This window comes from Trifolium pratense, linkage group LG2 (assembly GCF_020283565.1).
Source record: "Trifolium pratense cultivar HEN17-A07 linkage group LG2, ARS_RC_1.1, whole genome shotgun sequence".
Lineage (NCBI taxonomy): Eukaryota > Viridiplantae > Streptophyta > Magnoliopsida > Fabales > Fabaceae > Trifolium > Trifolium pratense.
In genome coordinates this window covers 46,428,353-46,446,033 of record NC_060060.1, presented here as the reverse complement: position 1 = coordinate 46,446,033, position 17,681 = coordinate 46,428,353, and the positions used below count along the sequence as shown (strand labels likewise).

The window sequence follows — 17,681 nt, the reverse complement described above, 5'->3', positions numbered from 1 at the left end:
AAATTGTTCTTACTTTTTCTAGGGAAACAAATGAAAGATAAGGGCAAAAAGGGTAAGTGAGAACCTGAACAAAAGTGAATCTCCGTCGTCTCTTTTAAGAAGAAAGCAAAACGAATTGGATACGAGACAAACAAACCACAAAAGCAAACTAGCAAGGAAAGGACACGAGAAATAGTTCTGCATCTGACACAAATGGAAAGCCTTTCTGGCATATCCCTTTCAGCCAAAAACCTTTACAAATGGGGAAAAGCTTACAAACATTGAAGAGAAAAGGGAATGGAAGGAGACGGGAGAAAGGCAACCGTGTGGTGGCCACGGATGAATATGAGGCCTTCTACAGTGCTCATCGGTCGCATTCTATGGTAAGGTTTATTGATTGAACTATGTGGGGACAGTACATTATTTGATGTGGGATCAAGATATCAAAATGTGACATAATTGGTGTAGTTTCTAAAAGAGGGGTGGGGTCAGCTGACCCCAATTCACACTCCTCGTATGTAAGATATGTGCCTATGCATAAGCCTGTGGAAAAAACAAGGGCCAATGCCAGAATTTCAGATCCAAATTATTGTTGGCAACGTTCATAACTGAATCACCATGGAATAGGTGAAAAAGAAATTGTTGCATTTCTCAACAAATTTAATTATATACAGGTAGAACTAAACATATGATTTAACTATTTAATCAACAAATCACAATTAATTACTCTAATAATCATAATACTGGAATCACCAAAGAACTGATACCTTGAAATATCATAGATCGTGTTCATCAAAGGAAATGAAAAGACTGATTTCAGGACATATCCCAGGAGTTAATAAATGTATTTATGTTTCCCACTATAAAACTTAGAGTTACACTTTAAGATTACAAACTCAGAATCTTTTTCTCCTCAAATTTGGAAGTAATTTGATGAGTTTTAATAGATAACTACATCAGATGGCTAATAACCATTGTCCTTCCCAATATGAAATTACCCAGTTCTTTGTGTTTGTTCGATGCTACAAACAAGGGTATAGAAGTATAATTGGCACAAACAAGGGTATACATATCATAGAAGTGAGACCATACAATCATATATTCATAAAGGCAAACCAGAAGAGAAGTTTCAACACGGATCCTCAGCAGCATAATTATACAAAATAAACCACTAAAAAAGCAATTAACTATAAGAATTTCTTAGGTATTCATCATAAGCTAACAAAAATAATATAGGAAAAATAAACTAATTAACTAATCTAAAGTAATGATATAAATAGATGCTTAAATTAAATATTTAGCAATTCTAACCTGGATTTCAAGCTTGACATTGTCGCCTTCACCTAAAATCTCCTTGTCAGTGAGGGAAAGGAACCTAATCTTGTCTAAAGCCTACAATATAGAACTCATTTCTGATAAATACAAAGTTCCATTTTGTGTATAAAAATCAAAATATAGTAGTTTGTTTGTCATGTAATTAATTGAACTATGTGGGGACTGTATATTATTTGAAATGGAGTCGTGATATCAAAATGTGACATAATTGGTGTAGTTTCTCGAAGAGGAGTGGGATCAGCTGACCCCAATTCAGACTCCTTCTATGTAAGATCTGTGCCTATGCATAAGCCTGTGGAAAAAACAAGGGCCTATGCCATAATTCAGACCCAAATTATTGTTGGCAACATTCATAACTGAAGCACCATGGAATAGGTGAAACAGAAATTGTTGCCTTTCTCAACAAATTTAATTATAAATATAAAGGTAGAACTAAACATATGATTTAACTATTTACTCCCTCCGTCCCAAAACTTTAGTCCTTTTAGAGTTTTGCACAGAGATTAAGAAATGATAAATATTGATAAATTAAGTCAATTTTACCCTTACTTTATTAAGAAAGAGAAAATATATTTAATTAGTGTTTTAACTTGTAAGGGTACAAATGGTAAAGTATCACTAATTGTGCATTGGTTTCTTAAAAAGACAAAAGATTTGGGGCAAAACTAAAAAGGTAAAAGGACTAAAGATTTGGGACGGAGGGAGTAATCAACAAATCACAATTAATTACTCTAATAATCATAATACCGGAATCACCAAAGAACCATAGGCTTATGATTCAGCCTTCCAGATCAATAAAAGTTAACGCACAGATACCTTGAAACATCATAGATGAAAAGACAGATTTCAGGACCTATCTCAGGAGTTAGTAAATGTATTTAAGTTTCCCACTATAAACTTAGAGTTACACTTTAAGATTACAAACTCACAATCTGTTTCTCCTCAAATTCTTTTAGATCTCATTTGTCTCTTTGTTTTAGTTAAGTTAAAGAATGACTAACTGAGCTAAATCAACAATCTATACAAGTTATATACCCTAACTTTCTCAACTAATTAAAGTATACGAAGCAATTACAATGAAAGCCCACAAATTTGGAAGTAATTTGATGACTTCTAATAGACAACTACATCAGATGGCTAATAACCATTGTCCTTCCCAATATGAAATTACCCTTTTCTTTGTGTTTGTTCGCTGCTACAAACAAGGGTATAGAACCAAGTATAATTGGCACAAAAAGGATATACATATCATTGAAGTAAGATCATACAAATTGGCCTTCCCAATATGAAATACCCTTTTCTTTGTGTTTGTTCGCTGCTACAAACAAGGGTATAGAACCTAGTATAATTGGCACAAACAAGGGTATACATATCAATGAAGTAAGACCATACAATCATATATTCATAAAGGCAAACCAGAAGAGAAGTTTCAACACAGATCCTCAGCAGCACAATTATACAAATTAAACCACTAAAAAAGCAATTAACTATAAGAATTTCTTAGGTATTCATCATAAGTTAACAAAAATAATATAGGAAAAATAAACTAATTAACTAATCTAATGTAATGATATAAATAGATGCTTAAATTAAATATTTAGCAATGCTAACCTGGATTTCAAGCTTGACAGTGTAGCCTTCACCTAAAATCTCCTTGTCGGTGAGGGAAAAGAACCTAATCTTGTCAAATGCCTACAATACAGAACTCATTTCTGATAAATACAAAGTTCCATTTTGTGTATAAAAATCATAGAAGTAGTTTGTTTGTCATGTAATTAATTGAACTATGTGAGGACAATATATTATTTGAAGTAGAGTCAAGATATCAAAATGTGACATAATTGGTGTAGTTTCTCAAAGAGGAGTGGGGTCAGCTGACCCCAATTCACACTCCTTCTATGTAAGATCTGTGCCTATGCATAAGCCTGTGGAAAAAACAAGGGCCTATGCCAGAATTTCAGATCCAAATTATTGTTGGCAACGTTCATAACTGAAGCACCATGGAATAGGTGAAACAGAAATTGTTGCCTTTCTCAACAAATTTAATTATAAATATAAAGGTAGAACTCAATATATGATTTAACTATTTACTCCCTCCGTCCCAAAACTTTGATCCTTTTAGAGTTTTGCACGGAGATTAAGAAATGATAAATATTGATAAATTAAGTCAATTTTACCCTTACTTTATTAAGAAAGAGAAAATATATTTAATTAATGTTTTAACTTTAGTAAGGGTACAAATGGTAAAGTATCACTAATTGTGCATTGGTTTCTTAAAAAGACAAAAGATTTGGGACAAAACTAAAAAGGTAAAAGGACTAAAGATTTGGGACGGAGGGAGTAATCAACAAATCATAATTAATTACTCTAATAATCGTAATACTGGAATCACCAAAGAACCATAGGTTTATGATTGAGCCTTCAAGATCAATAAAAGTTAAGATCATACAAATTGTCCTTCCCAATATGAAATTACCCTTTTCTTTGTGTTTGTTTGCTGCTACAAACAAGGGTATAGAACCAAGAATAATTGGCACAACCAAGGGTATACATATCAATGAAGTAAGACCATACAATCATATATACATAAAGGCAAACCAGGAAGAGAAGTTTCAACACAGATCCTCAGCAGCACAATTATACAAAATAAACCACTAAAAAAGCTATTAACTATAAGAATTTCTTAGGTATTCATCATAAGTTAACAAAAATAATATAGGAAAAATAAACTAATTAACTAATCTAATGTAATGATATAAATATATGCTTAAATTAAATATTTAGCAATGATAACCTGGATTTCAAGCTTGACAGTGTAGCCTTCACCTAAAATCTCCTTGTCGGTGAGGGAAAGGAACCTAATCTTGTCTAATGCCTACAATATAGAACTCATTTCTGATAAATACAAAGTTCCATTTTGTGTATAAAAATCAAAATATAGTAGTTTGTTTGTCATGTAATTAATTGAACTATGTGGGGACTGTATATTATTTGAAATGGAGTCGTGACATCAAAATGTGACATAATTGGTGTAGTTTCTCGAAGAGGAGTGGGGTCAGCTGACCCCAATTCACACTCCATCTATGTAAGATCTGTGCCTATGCATCAGACTGTGGAAAAAACAAGGGCCAATGCCAGAATTTCAGATCCAAATTATTGTTGGCAACGTTCATAACTGAAGCACCATGGAATAGGTGAAACAGAAATTGTTGCCTTTCTCAACAAATTTAATTATAAATATAAAGGTAGAACTAAACATATGATTTAACTATTTAATCAACAAATCACAATTAATTAATCTAATCATCATAATACGGGAATCACCAAAGAACCATATGCTATGTTTCAGCCTTCCAGATCAATAATAGTTTTTTTTTTTTTTTGATGTTAGATCAATAATAGTTAACACACCGATACCTTGAAACATCATAGATCTTGTTCATCAAAGGATATGAAAGATAAAATTTGAAGATATCTACCTGAATAGGTGTTTCCACTGTCAGGGATAATCGCCTGTGGAAACTAGAGAGTCTTTAGTTCCATACTACTGGAAAGTAATAAATGTATTAGCAAACATTGAACTAGAACAGAAACATTACAAAAAAATCGAGGAGAACAGATTCATATATAACATTTCAATAAATCTTAAATAAACCGATCAAATACACAACAATTTCAACTAAACAACAATGAATACTGGTTTTTCAACAACAAAAAAAAAAAAAAGATGATTTAGCAAAAATTAAAATCAAAATAATTGTCACTATAATATAAACCTAGAAAACATTTAAAAAAACAGAATTTACAAAAAATTGAAAATTTAGGAAGATCGATGGCTAATACCAGAATCTCAGTTAATGAAATCACTATCAAATAAGCGAATCAGAGACTCTAAATTGTTGCCTTTTCATTCAATAAATCCAAAACACTAAAATCAAATTAAAATTAAAACAAGTTTAAGCAAAACAAGGCTCAGATTGTATAGTTGGCATCACCGAGCTAATTTAGCTTTCAAAGTTTGATGGTATACATAAATTCATCACCGCCTTAAAATCAAATCAAATAAAATTTGAAACTAAAGAATTAAGATTTTTTGTGATTAACATAAAAGACAGGGGTTTGCGAGAAAACGATGAAGGAAAACAAGAAGCGGTGAGAACGAACAAGGGTTTAAATAGGTAGAGACTATAGTGAACCCTAGTTTCTGTGAACGAATTTACGGTATTGTCCTTAATTATTATTGTTGGGGTTTTTTTTTTTTTTTTTTGACTAAATTTTGTTGGGTCTTTTGAGCCTTTGATTTCGTGAATTACTAGGCTACCTTTGTCCTAACTTTTTTCCTTTTTTTAGCTTCTACTTTTTTAGAAAAATTATAATTTTTTTTCACTAAACATGGAGTATCTTTTAAATCTATAATATTTAAAAAAACAACATTTATAAAAAAAAATAAGATTTACTAAACAATTTTAAGGGCTTGTTTGCCTTAGCTTTTTTTATAGTTTATGTAAACAGCTTATGCAATTTTTATATATTATTATAAGTTTGTGAAGGTAATTTATCATAAAATAGCTTATAAAATTATAATTTTCACTAGTGTGAACTTATAAAATAGCATAAAACCTAATTTATATTGCATAAGTTGTTTGTATAAGCACTAAAAGGAGCTAGGTCAAACGAGCCCTAAATTTAGTTTTAAAGCTATTATTTATAGCTTTACGGTTTAAATAGCTTATACACTTAAAAAAAGTTGGTCCAAACAGTACCTATGTTTAGTTTTGTTGGTCTTGCTATTAGAGTTGTCAAAACGGGCGGCCCGTTTTTCAGGCTTCGGGCTTTGTCGGGCCGAGCTAAAAAGTACGGATAAAAAACGTGCTATAAAAATTAGTGTTGAACCCGGCCCGGTACGAGTTGTCGGGCTTTCGGGCCGGCCCGATTTTTATGTTTTTATTTTTTTAACTTTTTAGTGCTCAAACTCAACATTATAAATAACTAAAAACTATTACGTTGTGAGTAAACCAAAAAAAATAAAAATATTACGTTGTGTTGTGCATGCCAAAATTGAAGATTCAAATTAACTACTACCCTATGTTAACCATTACTCTTATATTATACAAATATTACATAGGATTAAAAAATTTCGCGCGCCCTATTTTTACTCATCCGCTACGTACAAGTTTCCAGCACATTCTATTTTAACTCATCCGTTACTTGCGAGTTTCTCCCCGCCCTATTTTTAGATCCAAATTATTGTTGGCAACGTTCAGCATTGAATGCAGCATGGAATAGGTGAAACAGATCGATCTATTGAATTTAGGGTGCGTTTAAACTACTAAAACATAAGGGACTGGACATGACAATTTCTGGTGTACTGTGTTTGATTTTAAATCTGTTCCTGGTACTAGACAAATTGGGGGCCAAGGGACAGGACAAAAACTGAAATTCTTGTCTCCCACAGAACCACGGGACAACTTTTTGTCATCAGCACAACTTGTTCAATAACTTAAACGTTTGCCCTGTGCTGTATTGTCTTGTACTATTCTGTCCAGTATTTATATTTTGCAGATCAAACGGATCCTAAATCAATAATAATCTTCCTTTAAAAAAAAAAAACTTAACACAAGGATACAACGAACTCTTAGGACATCAAACTTTAGATGAATGAAAGTTTGAACGAAATCTACTACTAATATATTACAATCGATTTACAATCAAAGTTACTAATTTATCATTATTACTTTTAACTACGTTGCAAGTTTTGTATCTTTCATTGTAATTTCACTAAATAATCTACTACTAATATATTAAAATCGATTACAATCAAAGTTACTAATTTATTATTTATCCTTATTACTTTTAACCACGTTGCAAATTTTATATCCTTCATTGTAATTTCACTAAAAAAATAATAAAAAATATATATATAGAAAGAAGTATAAGATAAATACAAAAAAAAAATTGCTTAAAAATAGAAACAAAACAGATTATACATTGGAACAAAACAGAACGATCTATACTCGTAAAAATAACAACAAAACAGATTAATACATCAACTCAATAAGCTATTAAAAGAAAAAAGAGAATTTGTTGATTTAATTATATAAAAAAAAATTATTGATTTAATAAGTTTTAAAAGAAAGGAAAAATAGTTTCACTTATATTTTAACAATATATTTTAAATATTTTATCTATATCTATACTATATATAAAGAGAATACATGAGTTTTTGTGTAAACTTTTCATAATACCAACAATACCCTTGAATTTTTTTAAGCAACAAAAAAAAATTATTAACAAACTCACCACAACGTAAGACACCTTTTTTTTTAGGAGAAAAATGTTGAATTAACAAACTGATTTTTTTTTTTTACATAATTTATAAACTTCAATATCAATAAAAGGCAATGACCCGTGAGAATGCACGGGTGTCTAAACTAGTTAAATAAAAAAAGTAGTGAACTTAAGTAAAAAGGCAAAGACTAAAAGGTGATCCACCGTAATACACTCACCTAACAATTTCACAGACAAAATTGAGATTTCATATACAATTTAGGAAGATAAAAAATATGTTGAAAAAGGTATTGAAAATGTCACATCGAAAAGGCATGGACACTAATAATTAGAAAATAATGTGCAAGATTTAGAAGAACATGGCAGTGACAGGCATATCTCAGTGTCTATTTTTGTGTATATACGTATTTTGTTTTCTTCTGAAGTCAAGTCATGTGCATGGCATTTAAAAATTTGAAACTGGGGACAAACCAAAACCGAATGAAAAACAAAAGGAAAAAAAAAACCTATTAAAGAGAATTAACAAAAAACATTTTTGGAACTGGTGCTATAACCATGTCAGTTCTCTAGTTGTTTGATAAATCTTATCAATATCCTCCTCAATACTTTTATCTTTAATGTCTCAATGATTTTAGGTTTATGTCAAATTTCATATGATATTATCTGTCAATTTAATTGTAAATATGGTAGATTTTTCTTTGTTACGTTATTAAGTGGAGTAACTCAGATAGTATACCGATGTAATTTGATTTCTTCTTATGTATGTGTGAAGCGTGTGTGTGTTCGAGCTTCAACAAGTAAAACCCAATGCCTAGGTACATGTGCAATCGCACACCCTAAACATGCTCAGGAGTCAGGACCACCACTGAGAGTCGTATGATTCGGAAACCAAAATGACTTTACCCAGAAAAACTCACATGGGTTAATAAAACAATAGGCGTTTGAAATTGTATTGGATTAATCTTCGATTGAAGACTTGGTCCCAGATGAGTCTCTTTTATCTCTACCAAAAACTAGTACTTTGTGGAGATCAAACCTTGCACTTACAATTCATTTATCAAGCACTAAACAAAACAAATTTATTTATTCATGAATAGCTAATAGCATCAATTCATTTACATCTCTAATTAATCTTAATCATAACTATAGCTAAAAGGATGAAAAATAAGTCTTTGTCTACTATGCACAAGTGTATTTTTCACCATTGTATCAATTAATCACATCATATATATCTCTTTTTTTTTTTTTCTTTCAATTGTGTGATTTATTGATCCAGTAGTAGAAGCCAACTTGTGCATGATACAAGATACGTCCCACTTGTACACCATAAAATTGGCCCAAAAAGAAATACAGGCAGACAACAAAGTAATGATAAATCATCGAAGAAAAATTAAAGTGACAATTGAGAAATCCATTTTACCAAGAATTTCACATTGGAACAACCTATATAACTAACAACCAAGATGCTCTGCCAAATGTTGTTGAGCTTGATTGACAAAAGAAAGAGGTCTAGTTGAAAAAGAGCATTCGTTGGATAGAAATCAGTATAAAGAATTGTAGGTATAGCAGGTTGCCATGATAGAGAATACTGAAATGATGAGTGAAGGAAGCAAGGTGACATTAAGGAGGCTACTCTGACCCAAAAATCCAGCTAAGGTAATGGTAGCATCAGCAATTACTCTAGCGATTGTTCCGGCCTCAGTGGATAGAAGGCCGCCATTGTATGTTCCGCGAGAAAGCCTTGATGACATGACGCGTGAAAGTAGTGACAAGTTGACACCTGGAATCAATGATATATACTGTCAAAAAGGTCATACAGATCAATTAACTAACTACAACATCTTTTAACTCTTTCGAATATCTGTGCTTGCTTAGCAAGAAAATGATTACATTGTCCATTTCCCATTTACATCACAACGATAAAGTTGAGAGATTTTTGAAATAGACAGTGAGGTTTTTCGTTTTCTTCATATTTGTGCCAAAACAATAAACACAACTGTTTTAAGTTTTAACTATTTACTGTAAAAATCTTTGAAATATAAACATGTTGAAATTAATGTGTCAGTTTCGTATATTCAGAAGTAATCTCCTTAAATCAAAACGTTTTCTCAAAACCTAACAATACGGTATTATCAGCATAGGTATCTGCATTTTCCATGCAGCTTAATATATACAGCGGCAGCACATTAGTCATACAATGAAGTGTCTCATCCCTTAATTTTAAAAGCAGAAAGGTCGAAGTCGTCAACAATTGTAGTTCAACCTTTACTATCACAACAGTAAAAAACAGATGCCCGGTTCCGTATTAAATATTTAACAGCATGCTGTATATTGGCTATAATACCATATGTAAAGAAAAATAAGAGATTACCTTCTAGTACTTCTGCAGAAACAAATAAAAGGAGACCCGAACAAACGTATTGTAGCACAGTATATGGAATGATTACATGGAAGCTGAGTAAAACTCCGATGCAGACCATAATTTCTGATGTCAACAGAATTTGCCTAAAACAAAGAGAAAATATGACCCCTCAAACAATTTATGAAAAATAATACATGTTCAACAATATTAAGGCTCTAAATGGTTTTCTTAATCATTTTGAGAGAATAAGCATTTTAATCTCTATAGGGTTATAATTCCTTAACTTTTTTAACAAGAATTGACATGCATTATGCATCACTATACATCTTTAAGAAAATTCACTTAGAGCATAAACATAATTATAGATGACAAGTTTAGCAAAAAAAAATAAAAATATTATAGTTGACAATCAAATAAAGCATGGACTTCATTAGAAACTAGCATGCAGACGTGCTTGTCTGCTCTTCAAAAAAAAAAATAATTGGAAGTTATAAATTTGTATAAGGTCATTTAGAAAAGTTCAGTTATTTAATTAGATAAAAAGGAAAAGAATTGCACATTAAATAGTTTAAATGAAGGGTAAAATCAAAATAAACTTAGCATCTCTTTTTTATATATTGGTATAGATTACCTGTCCTCAAACATGTTGCTTATGTAGCTTCCAACAACAATGTTTACAGGAAGAACTGTCAAGCCAAGGCAAGCAAGAAAAACAGCAACTGTGCTGGTTGTCCAGTTGAAGTAGTATGTTGTGACGACACTAGATTCAGATAGTAAAATCTCCATTACATATTTAAGCATGAAATATATCAATAACTGAACCTGCAGATATTACAAAATTTGGTCAGGTAAAGCATTTAACTTTCCATTTGATCCAATCATCATCTTCCATTGGAACATGGTGAAATTTATATAATAAACAGGGGAATGGATTCTCTCAAGTGTAATTTACACTTGAGAGAATAAAGTGTGGTTTGTTACCATTGATTAAGAGAGATAAACATATAAAAATTTAGAGAAAATGAATTTAGATGGTGTTAGATTACACTTTATTCTCTCAAGTGTAAATCACACTTGAGAGAATCCATTCCCAATAAACAGCACTACAAGAAATATTATATAACATACGCTAATCGTGTAAAATAAGTAATAAACACTATTTCATGTAATGCAGTTATTTAAGAGTTAATAAGACCTTTAATATCATCTTGGCATTTTGTTTGTACAAACTAGATTGAGTTATCAAGTGATAATTTGGTTACTTTCTAGAGGACTTTATAATAAATTAATAATACATCATATATGTGTGTCTCGATCCTCTCCTTCATAAATGTCTACAGTTGTGTTTCGACCACAAATATATGCCCTTTGATATATCCAACGGATGAGAGAACCCAAAAATTTCTCAAGAGCACGAGAATCTTTCTTAGTAACTGACATATACGAGCCTTGTTCACCGGCTAGTATTGTATCAAATGCAAATAGCAGTTCAATTCCTATATTTTCTCAATTATAATTTTCTAAAACCAAAGTGTCTTCCACACTCATAGAAGACCATACGTGTGTCACTTACACACCAGTAAACTAAGATTCCATCTGAACATCAAAAATGATTAGAAAATTGTGTATCTAATGAAATCATTAATGCATGATAGAATTGCAATATCATAACAGCGACAGTGAGTTTTTCACAAACCTTTACAGAAGGTGTAAGGAGTCTGTATGCCTCTCCAATTGAATTGGCTGGTAGGCGAGATTCCTCTGGAGCTTCCTCACTATCATCATAATCTTGGTCATTGTCTTCATCTACCTTATCATCCGAAGTAATTAATAATGGTTGTTTTAGGCCTTTTTCTAGTGCACCATTTTCTGCTGCTGCATAGGGAGAAAAATAATGTTATTTTTTAGTTGCTGTTCAACAGAATCATAGAACTCATAAAACGGAAACCTAATGATGCTCCCGTCACAGTATGGTTCTGAAAAGGGCGTGCAAAAATGAGTAATAATGTACGGTGTATTAAAGAACAACATCTTAACAATTTGGCATTATGGGTATTAGAACTGGTGTGGAGCATATCAAAATTGAACAACAAACACCAATCAAAACTTAAAAAATAAGGGCAAACTTTACAAAGAGACGGTACAGACGAATAAAACATCTTATCAGTCATCGCAATGGATAGTCTAGAGTAGCAAGTAAATTGAATAATGCATCAATCAACATGAATAGTGCAGCAACCGAACAATATGCATCTATATCTATGGATCATTTATTAAGATAACAAGGACCAATTCGCATAAAAATAAAAAAATATATATAATTCTTTAGATATGGATAGAAAAGGTCTTCGTTGATTCAAGTGACAACAATGCTTTGTTTCCTCCCATTTTCAATAAAAGAAACCGTACTTGAACTTCTATGTCCTAACGAAATTAATCATTCAATTGATTCAGGAGTAAATGTAATGACAGGTAGTAAGAGTAGTACCGAATGAAACGGAATGTCGTCTAAGATTATGTAGTCATACAAGAAGTTTAATAAAAAAGTTAAGCAATCATCAACATGTAGATGCAATAAAAGTACAATACCATCATTTGACTGATTTGGTGTCTGATTCTCCTCAACATCATGAGAAGGTTCCTTAAAAGAGATCCATAACCATACTAGATATACCATCCAAGCAATAGCCATAACCCACCCGGGTAAAGTATTTTGATTAAATGTAAGGTTGTAAATCTTAAAATTGGTCTGAAGTATGCCAGCTAATGCAGGACCACATGCCATTCCAAGAGCACTGGCACTGACAAAACCAGCTGATGCTTGCATGCGGATTTTAAGTGGAACACAATCACTTATGTAACGCCGGTTAACAGCTCTGGCAGAACCCAATCTGGAAAAGCAATCAAATGTTTTCAGCAACATAAACAGAAGTCTTAAATGTTGATATACAACACAAATCAAGCAAAGAACATAACTTTCATTAAAATAATGATATACAAAATCTATGTATCATGGACACTTTAGATTGAAGGTGTGTCCTAACACCAACAAGACACCGACACATGTAACATTACATTACTCTCATTTCTCAAATTATTATCGATATCTTTCAGTGTTGTGCAGGCATCCATTTTTGTGTTTCATAGATTAAGATTCCTGTTTTAATGCCTCCTTTTCAAAAGGAAAAAGGCACATCGTGACAAATTATGCTCATCAACTAATGACAGGAAGAGAAGTTAGAGGATAGAATATTGCTTACCCACAAAAAAGACGACCAATTAAGAGAATCCATATTGAATGAATATCATATGCACATGCATAAAAGATGTTTCCGATGAAAAGTGCTATGCTGCTGAATACAAGAGGTCTAAAGTATGACTTGTTTGACCATGCACTGAAATACACAGAAGAAAACACCTGTGCCACAGCCATTGCCCCAATAACAATACCACAAACCGTTGGTGCAGCACCAAGGCTTGTAGAGTAATCATCTGCTGTAGGAACAATGATATATGTGTTGATCATATACAAAAATGTGTTTGCCAAGTTCAGCAGAAGAGACATAAAATGGTATCTTTCATCGTCAACATGTTCCTCCGAAGGGGTAGGAAGTTCATCGTGCATAATGAGTGCATGTTGTGCCATAAAGTTAAGAAAGTTTGTTGAGTTGGATAACCTATCAACAGCTGCATTTATCAAATCAACGACAGGATCCTGCATAAAAAATGAAGTAAAACAAGATGGATAATCATACACCAATCTTGTGCTGTTCCCTAACCAGCTAATAAAGCATGCATTAAAACATGTTTGGACGTTCTCAAGTAGAATTGATTTTGTCTCTAGAATTAATTCTAATTTGAATGTAAAATTTGGAGCTTCTGCCTCTCCAATTGATTTTATGCATCAAATTTCATGTTCAATTCACTTTTACATGAATGAATGTATCCAAACATAAATCGCTTTACATTCAACACACTATTAGCCATAATCAAATTTACAAAATCAATTCATTCAAAATCAATTTTTGTCGCCACAAAACTAAACACACACACACACCAAGAGGAAAAAAATATATAAAACAACATTAGTGTTTTAAGGAGAATAGAAAATGAAAAAAGAAACCTGGAGAGGAAGAGAGGGCTGATCATAAATCGATAAGTAGCTCCCCTGACGATCCTGAAGCTCATGAAGATTGCGAGATAAGGCTCCCACAACAGCACCTAATCCCTACAAACCCATATCCTTCAGTCAATGTTCATTCATTGAAACAAATTTTTATATTTATAATAAATATGTGTTTGAGAATTTCTCAGTTTTTCAATTTTGAACTGAACATATTACCACATGCTTGAACACTTGTTGCAGCTGGGAGTAAGGATGATTTGCACGAGTTTTGACATAGTAATCAGTGAATCTATAACCAAAGCGTTTATCAAACTTCTTCAATATCTTACGCAAGCCAATAGCGTTGATCTCTACAAAATAGAGCAGGTTTAATAGATCTTGTCCCACTGCTCTATAAGCTTCTCGCAGTTCAGTTATTTTGTTTATTTCAGGCTCCTCCTGCAAATTATTATGCACCTCTCCAAGCTTTGCTATCCTACTTGCCAAAAGCCCTTGTTGCTCCAATAGGAAAAGCACAATCGTCTCAATCTGGATTTTAACAAAAGTAAAATGATCGAAACAAATATTAATTAAATAATTCGCAGCAACATTTAGTAAAATCAATGTAAGACGACATTTATGATTGATTCATTTTACTCAGATAATCACATTTACTCGTATAAGCAGAACCCAATTTGAGCTCTACAATCTCATTTAGTATTCCATAATAAAGAATTCAACAAAGGAAACAACAAAAACCTGATTATCCAACATTCGTGAGAAATCCTTGAGAACATGCCGCCGATCTTGAGTTCCCTGTTCAATTTGTTGTGCATATTGCCTTACTCGCTTCTTCATGAGTTTGTAGTTTATGTAATATCTATAGATACAAAATATCAAACTTATGAATCCAAAGTACCATTAATTTGGAACTAATATTCAACTCGAAATTATTTTTTAACCCTCAATAACACAAGAGCATTCATACATACCCTTGCCATTCTTGAATTTGTCTGTCTTTCAACTTTTTCCCAAAGGCAACCATCTCTTCCTGCAATCATAAAGGACTTTGCTCAATGAAAGTAAACAAAATCAATAACCGATTAAAAAGGGTCTCAAACCAAGTGGTTGAACTCAAGTGGTTAATGAGTTTCAGTCAAGGTCGAATCGATCGGGTTGATCAGGCTTTACTTACCCTTCACTCCTAAACAAACTCTGAATTACTAGGACCCCTTTCGCCTACTAACTGGAGTGTTAAAACAGTGAAAATTCAAAAGGGTATCTCGTCTTATTCATCAAAATGAAAACCATACACGTCATAACAATTTAAAAAAAAAAAAATTGAAAAAGCCAAAATAATTTTTTTTGACGCAAAATAATAAAAATATATTAACACAACATAATCACAAAAAGTTTTTTTTTTTAAGAAGTTAAATTAGCCCATCGAAATTGGCACAAGAGAAAATCAAACCTGAGACCTTAAGGAGAAGCATACTCCCAGGTCCCAAGTTAATACCACCAGACCAACTCAAGTGGGTTTAATCATAAAAAGTGTTAATATTGAAGAGCAACAGCAGTCAAAGAATACAAAAAGGAACCAAACAAACAATAACGCCCACCTAACCAAAAAGAGAGAAAAATCAGCAAGCAGGTATATAGCCACCCTAATCATGAAAGTGGTTGAATACTTGAATGCTCCATTGAGTTTGGGTGAACTTATAAAAACAACTTATGACATTTTTATAAGCTTTTTTTTTTTAGCTTATTTTTATAAGTTCTGGAAGATAGCTTATGAAAACAACTTATAGCATGTACAAAACACAATTAAACTTTATTTCATCTTTTTCCATAGAAATAGCTTATACATAAGAGCTTATCATGATAAGCGTTTGCTAATTCATGGCCATACGAATAGTTTAACCATATCATAACAATTTCATTTCACAATCAACTAGTATTTTTTTGCTTTCATCAGCAGTTTAATCTAGTTCGGAGGTCAGTTCAGATATCAAGTGATTCAGCCCATCCAGATTGCAGTTGCGACAATCAACTATTTCAATCAAGCAAAACACAACATATCATGATATTAATTAATTCAAGACTAAAAACACTTACAAAGCTAATTAATTAATTGATTATTTCTAGTGAGTCAAAAATTAAGCTTTGAAATTACAATACCAAGTGTTTGCTTGAAGCAACAACTTGTAACTCCAAAAAATATATCTGCAGATACTAAAAGTAATTTTGAAGAATGAAAATTGAGATCGAATGGAACAATTATGCATACCGGTGATCAGTTGCAACTTTCCAGCTTATGAGTAGAAAACGCGGTTTTCAGCTTCGATTTTATATTCTCTCCTAATTTTTCTGAAGAAGCTTATATATAAACTAAACAGAAAAACAGAGACTCAGCAGTCAGCACGAGATAAACACCGAGCACAGCACAGCATGTGTCGCCAACAATAATAAGATTAATTTATATACTGTATATGAATGGTCCGTAATCATTAGATATTTGACATTTTTTATTTAAAAATTCAAAGTATTACAAAATAATTTAAAAAAATAACAATTGATTTATAAGGGTAATTTTGTCATTTAAATATTTTATATATCTTATCATATTATTATGAGCAAGTATGTATTAAAAACATGATATAATAGTTATTATGTTTGTTATCCTGTTTGCACCAAACACAAAATAGGATAACTGTATATGAATGGTCCGTAATCATTAGATATTTGACTTCAAGGTTAAATATCTTTTTTTGACCGAAATCAAGGTTAAATATCTTATTTTCACAACTTCATCCTTCATCCATCCCAAATCGTTAGTCTTTTTAGGGCCCGTTTGATGCACAGGATAAGAGACAGCATAGGATAACTGTATTATATCTTGTTTCAGTCCAGTGTTTGGTGACACAGCAGGATATGATAAGTTAATCCTGTAGCTTATCTTATCCCGTCTCTCTAGTTAAAATTCTTATCCTGAATTTGAGCTGGGTTACCAGCAGAATAGGATAAAAAAAAATTTATTGATTTATTCTATAAAATATATTTTAAAATAAAAAAATGAAAATTAATAAAATATAAATAATAAAATAATTTGAAAGTAAATTAATAATAAAATAACTAATTTTTAAATATACATGTGATTTTCTCACAAGGTAATTTTGTAATTTACATAATCTAAAAAAGTCAAAATTATACTAAAATTACAATATTTTAAAGTAAACTAATTATTAAAAAACCATAAAATATGAATATTAATTTAAATTTTATAAGAAATTAAATATAATTATTTTGCAATGTTATTTTTATTATTTACGTATGAGATATATCATATATTTATTTAGCTTATCTAACATGTATATATCATTGGGTTATTTATTTGATCATGATTCATATAAAAAATTAAACTTTTATTATTTTCACATGTTTTTTTATTTAAAACTATATAAAATTATTTGATTACTTATTTATATTTTTTATTTAAAAATTCAAAGTATTACAAAATAATTTAAAAAAATAACAATTGATTTACAAGGGTAATTTTGTCATTTAAATATTTTATATATCTTATCATATTATTATGAGCAAGTATGTATTAAA

At 31.3% G+C, this 17,681-nt stretch overlaps 1 protein-coding gene, 1 long non-coding RNA gene and 1 other non-coding gene across 4 annotated transcripts; all 3 read right to left on the bottom strand.

The window, feature by feature from the left end:
• Positions 1 to 474: 474 nt before the first annotated feature.
• On the bottom strand, positions 475 to 5,430 carry LOC123905886. Its single transcript, XR_006808567.1, has 4 exons — positions 4,794 to 5,430; positions 4,109 to 4,189; positions 2,926 to 3,006; positions 475 to 1,371 (listed from the first exon to the last, which is right to left on the bottom strand). It is a non-coding gene; the product is annotated as an uncharacterized LOC123905886 (long non-coding RNA).
• Positions 5,283 to 5,362, bottom strand: LOC123912054. The gene has a single exon (XR_006810915.1). It is a non-coding gene; the product is annotated as a small nucleolar RNA snoR116 (small nucleolar RNA).
• Positions 5,431 to 8,655: 3,225 nt separating the features above from the next.
• Positions 8,656 to 16,551, bottom strand: LOC123905884 (SPX domain-containing membrane protein At4g22990-like). 2 transcript variants are annotated; one of them, XM_045955664.1, is made up of 11 exons: positions 16,357 to 16,522; positions 15,062 to 15,120; positions 14,829 to 14,949; positions 14,307 to 14,618; positions 14,088 to 14,192; positions 13,225 to 13,679; positions 12,554 to 12,855; positions 11,661 to 11,836; positions 10,596 to 10,786; positions 9,974 to 10,107; positions 8,656 to 9,382 (listed from the first exon to the last, which is right to left on the bottom strand). In XM_045955664.1, exons 2-11 carry the CDS (start codon positions 15,112 to 15,114, stop codon positions 9,144 to 9,146), a joined length of 2,088 nt encoding a protein of 695 aa, XP_045811620.1. In that variant the 5' UTR covers positions 15,115 to 15,120; positions 16,357 to 16,522; the 3' UTR covers positions 8,656 to 9,143. The 2 variants fall into 2 exon arrangements, with proteins under 2 accessions (XP_045811620.1, XP_045811619.1); XM_045955663.1 differs by having other exon boundaries at positions 8,656 to 10,107; positions 11,661 to 11,839; positions 16,357 to 16,551.
• Positions 16,552 to 17,681: the final 1,130 nt, after the last annotated feature.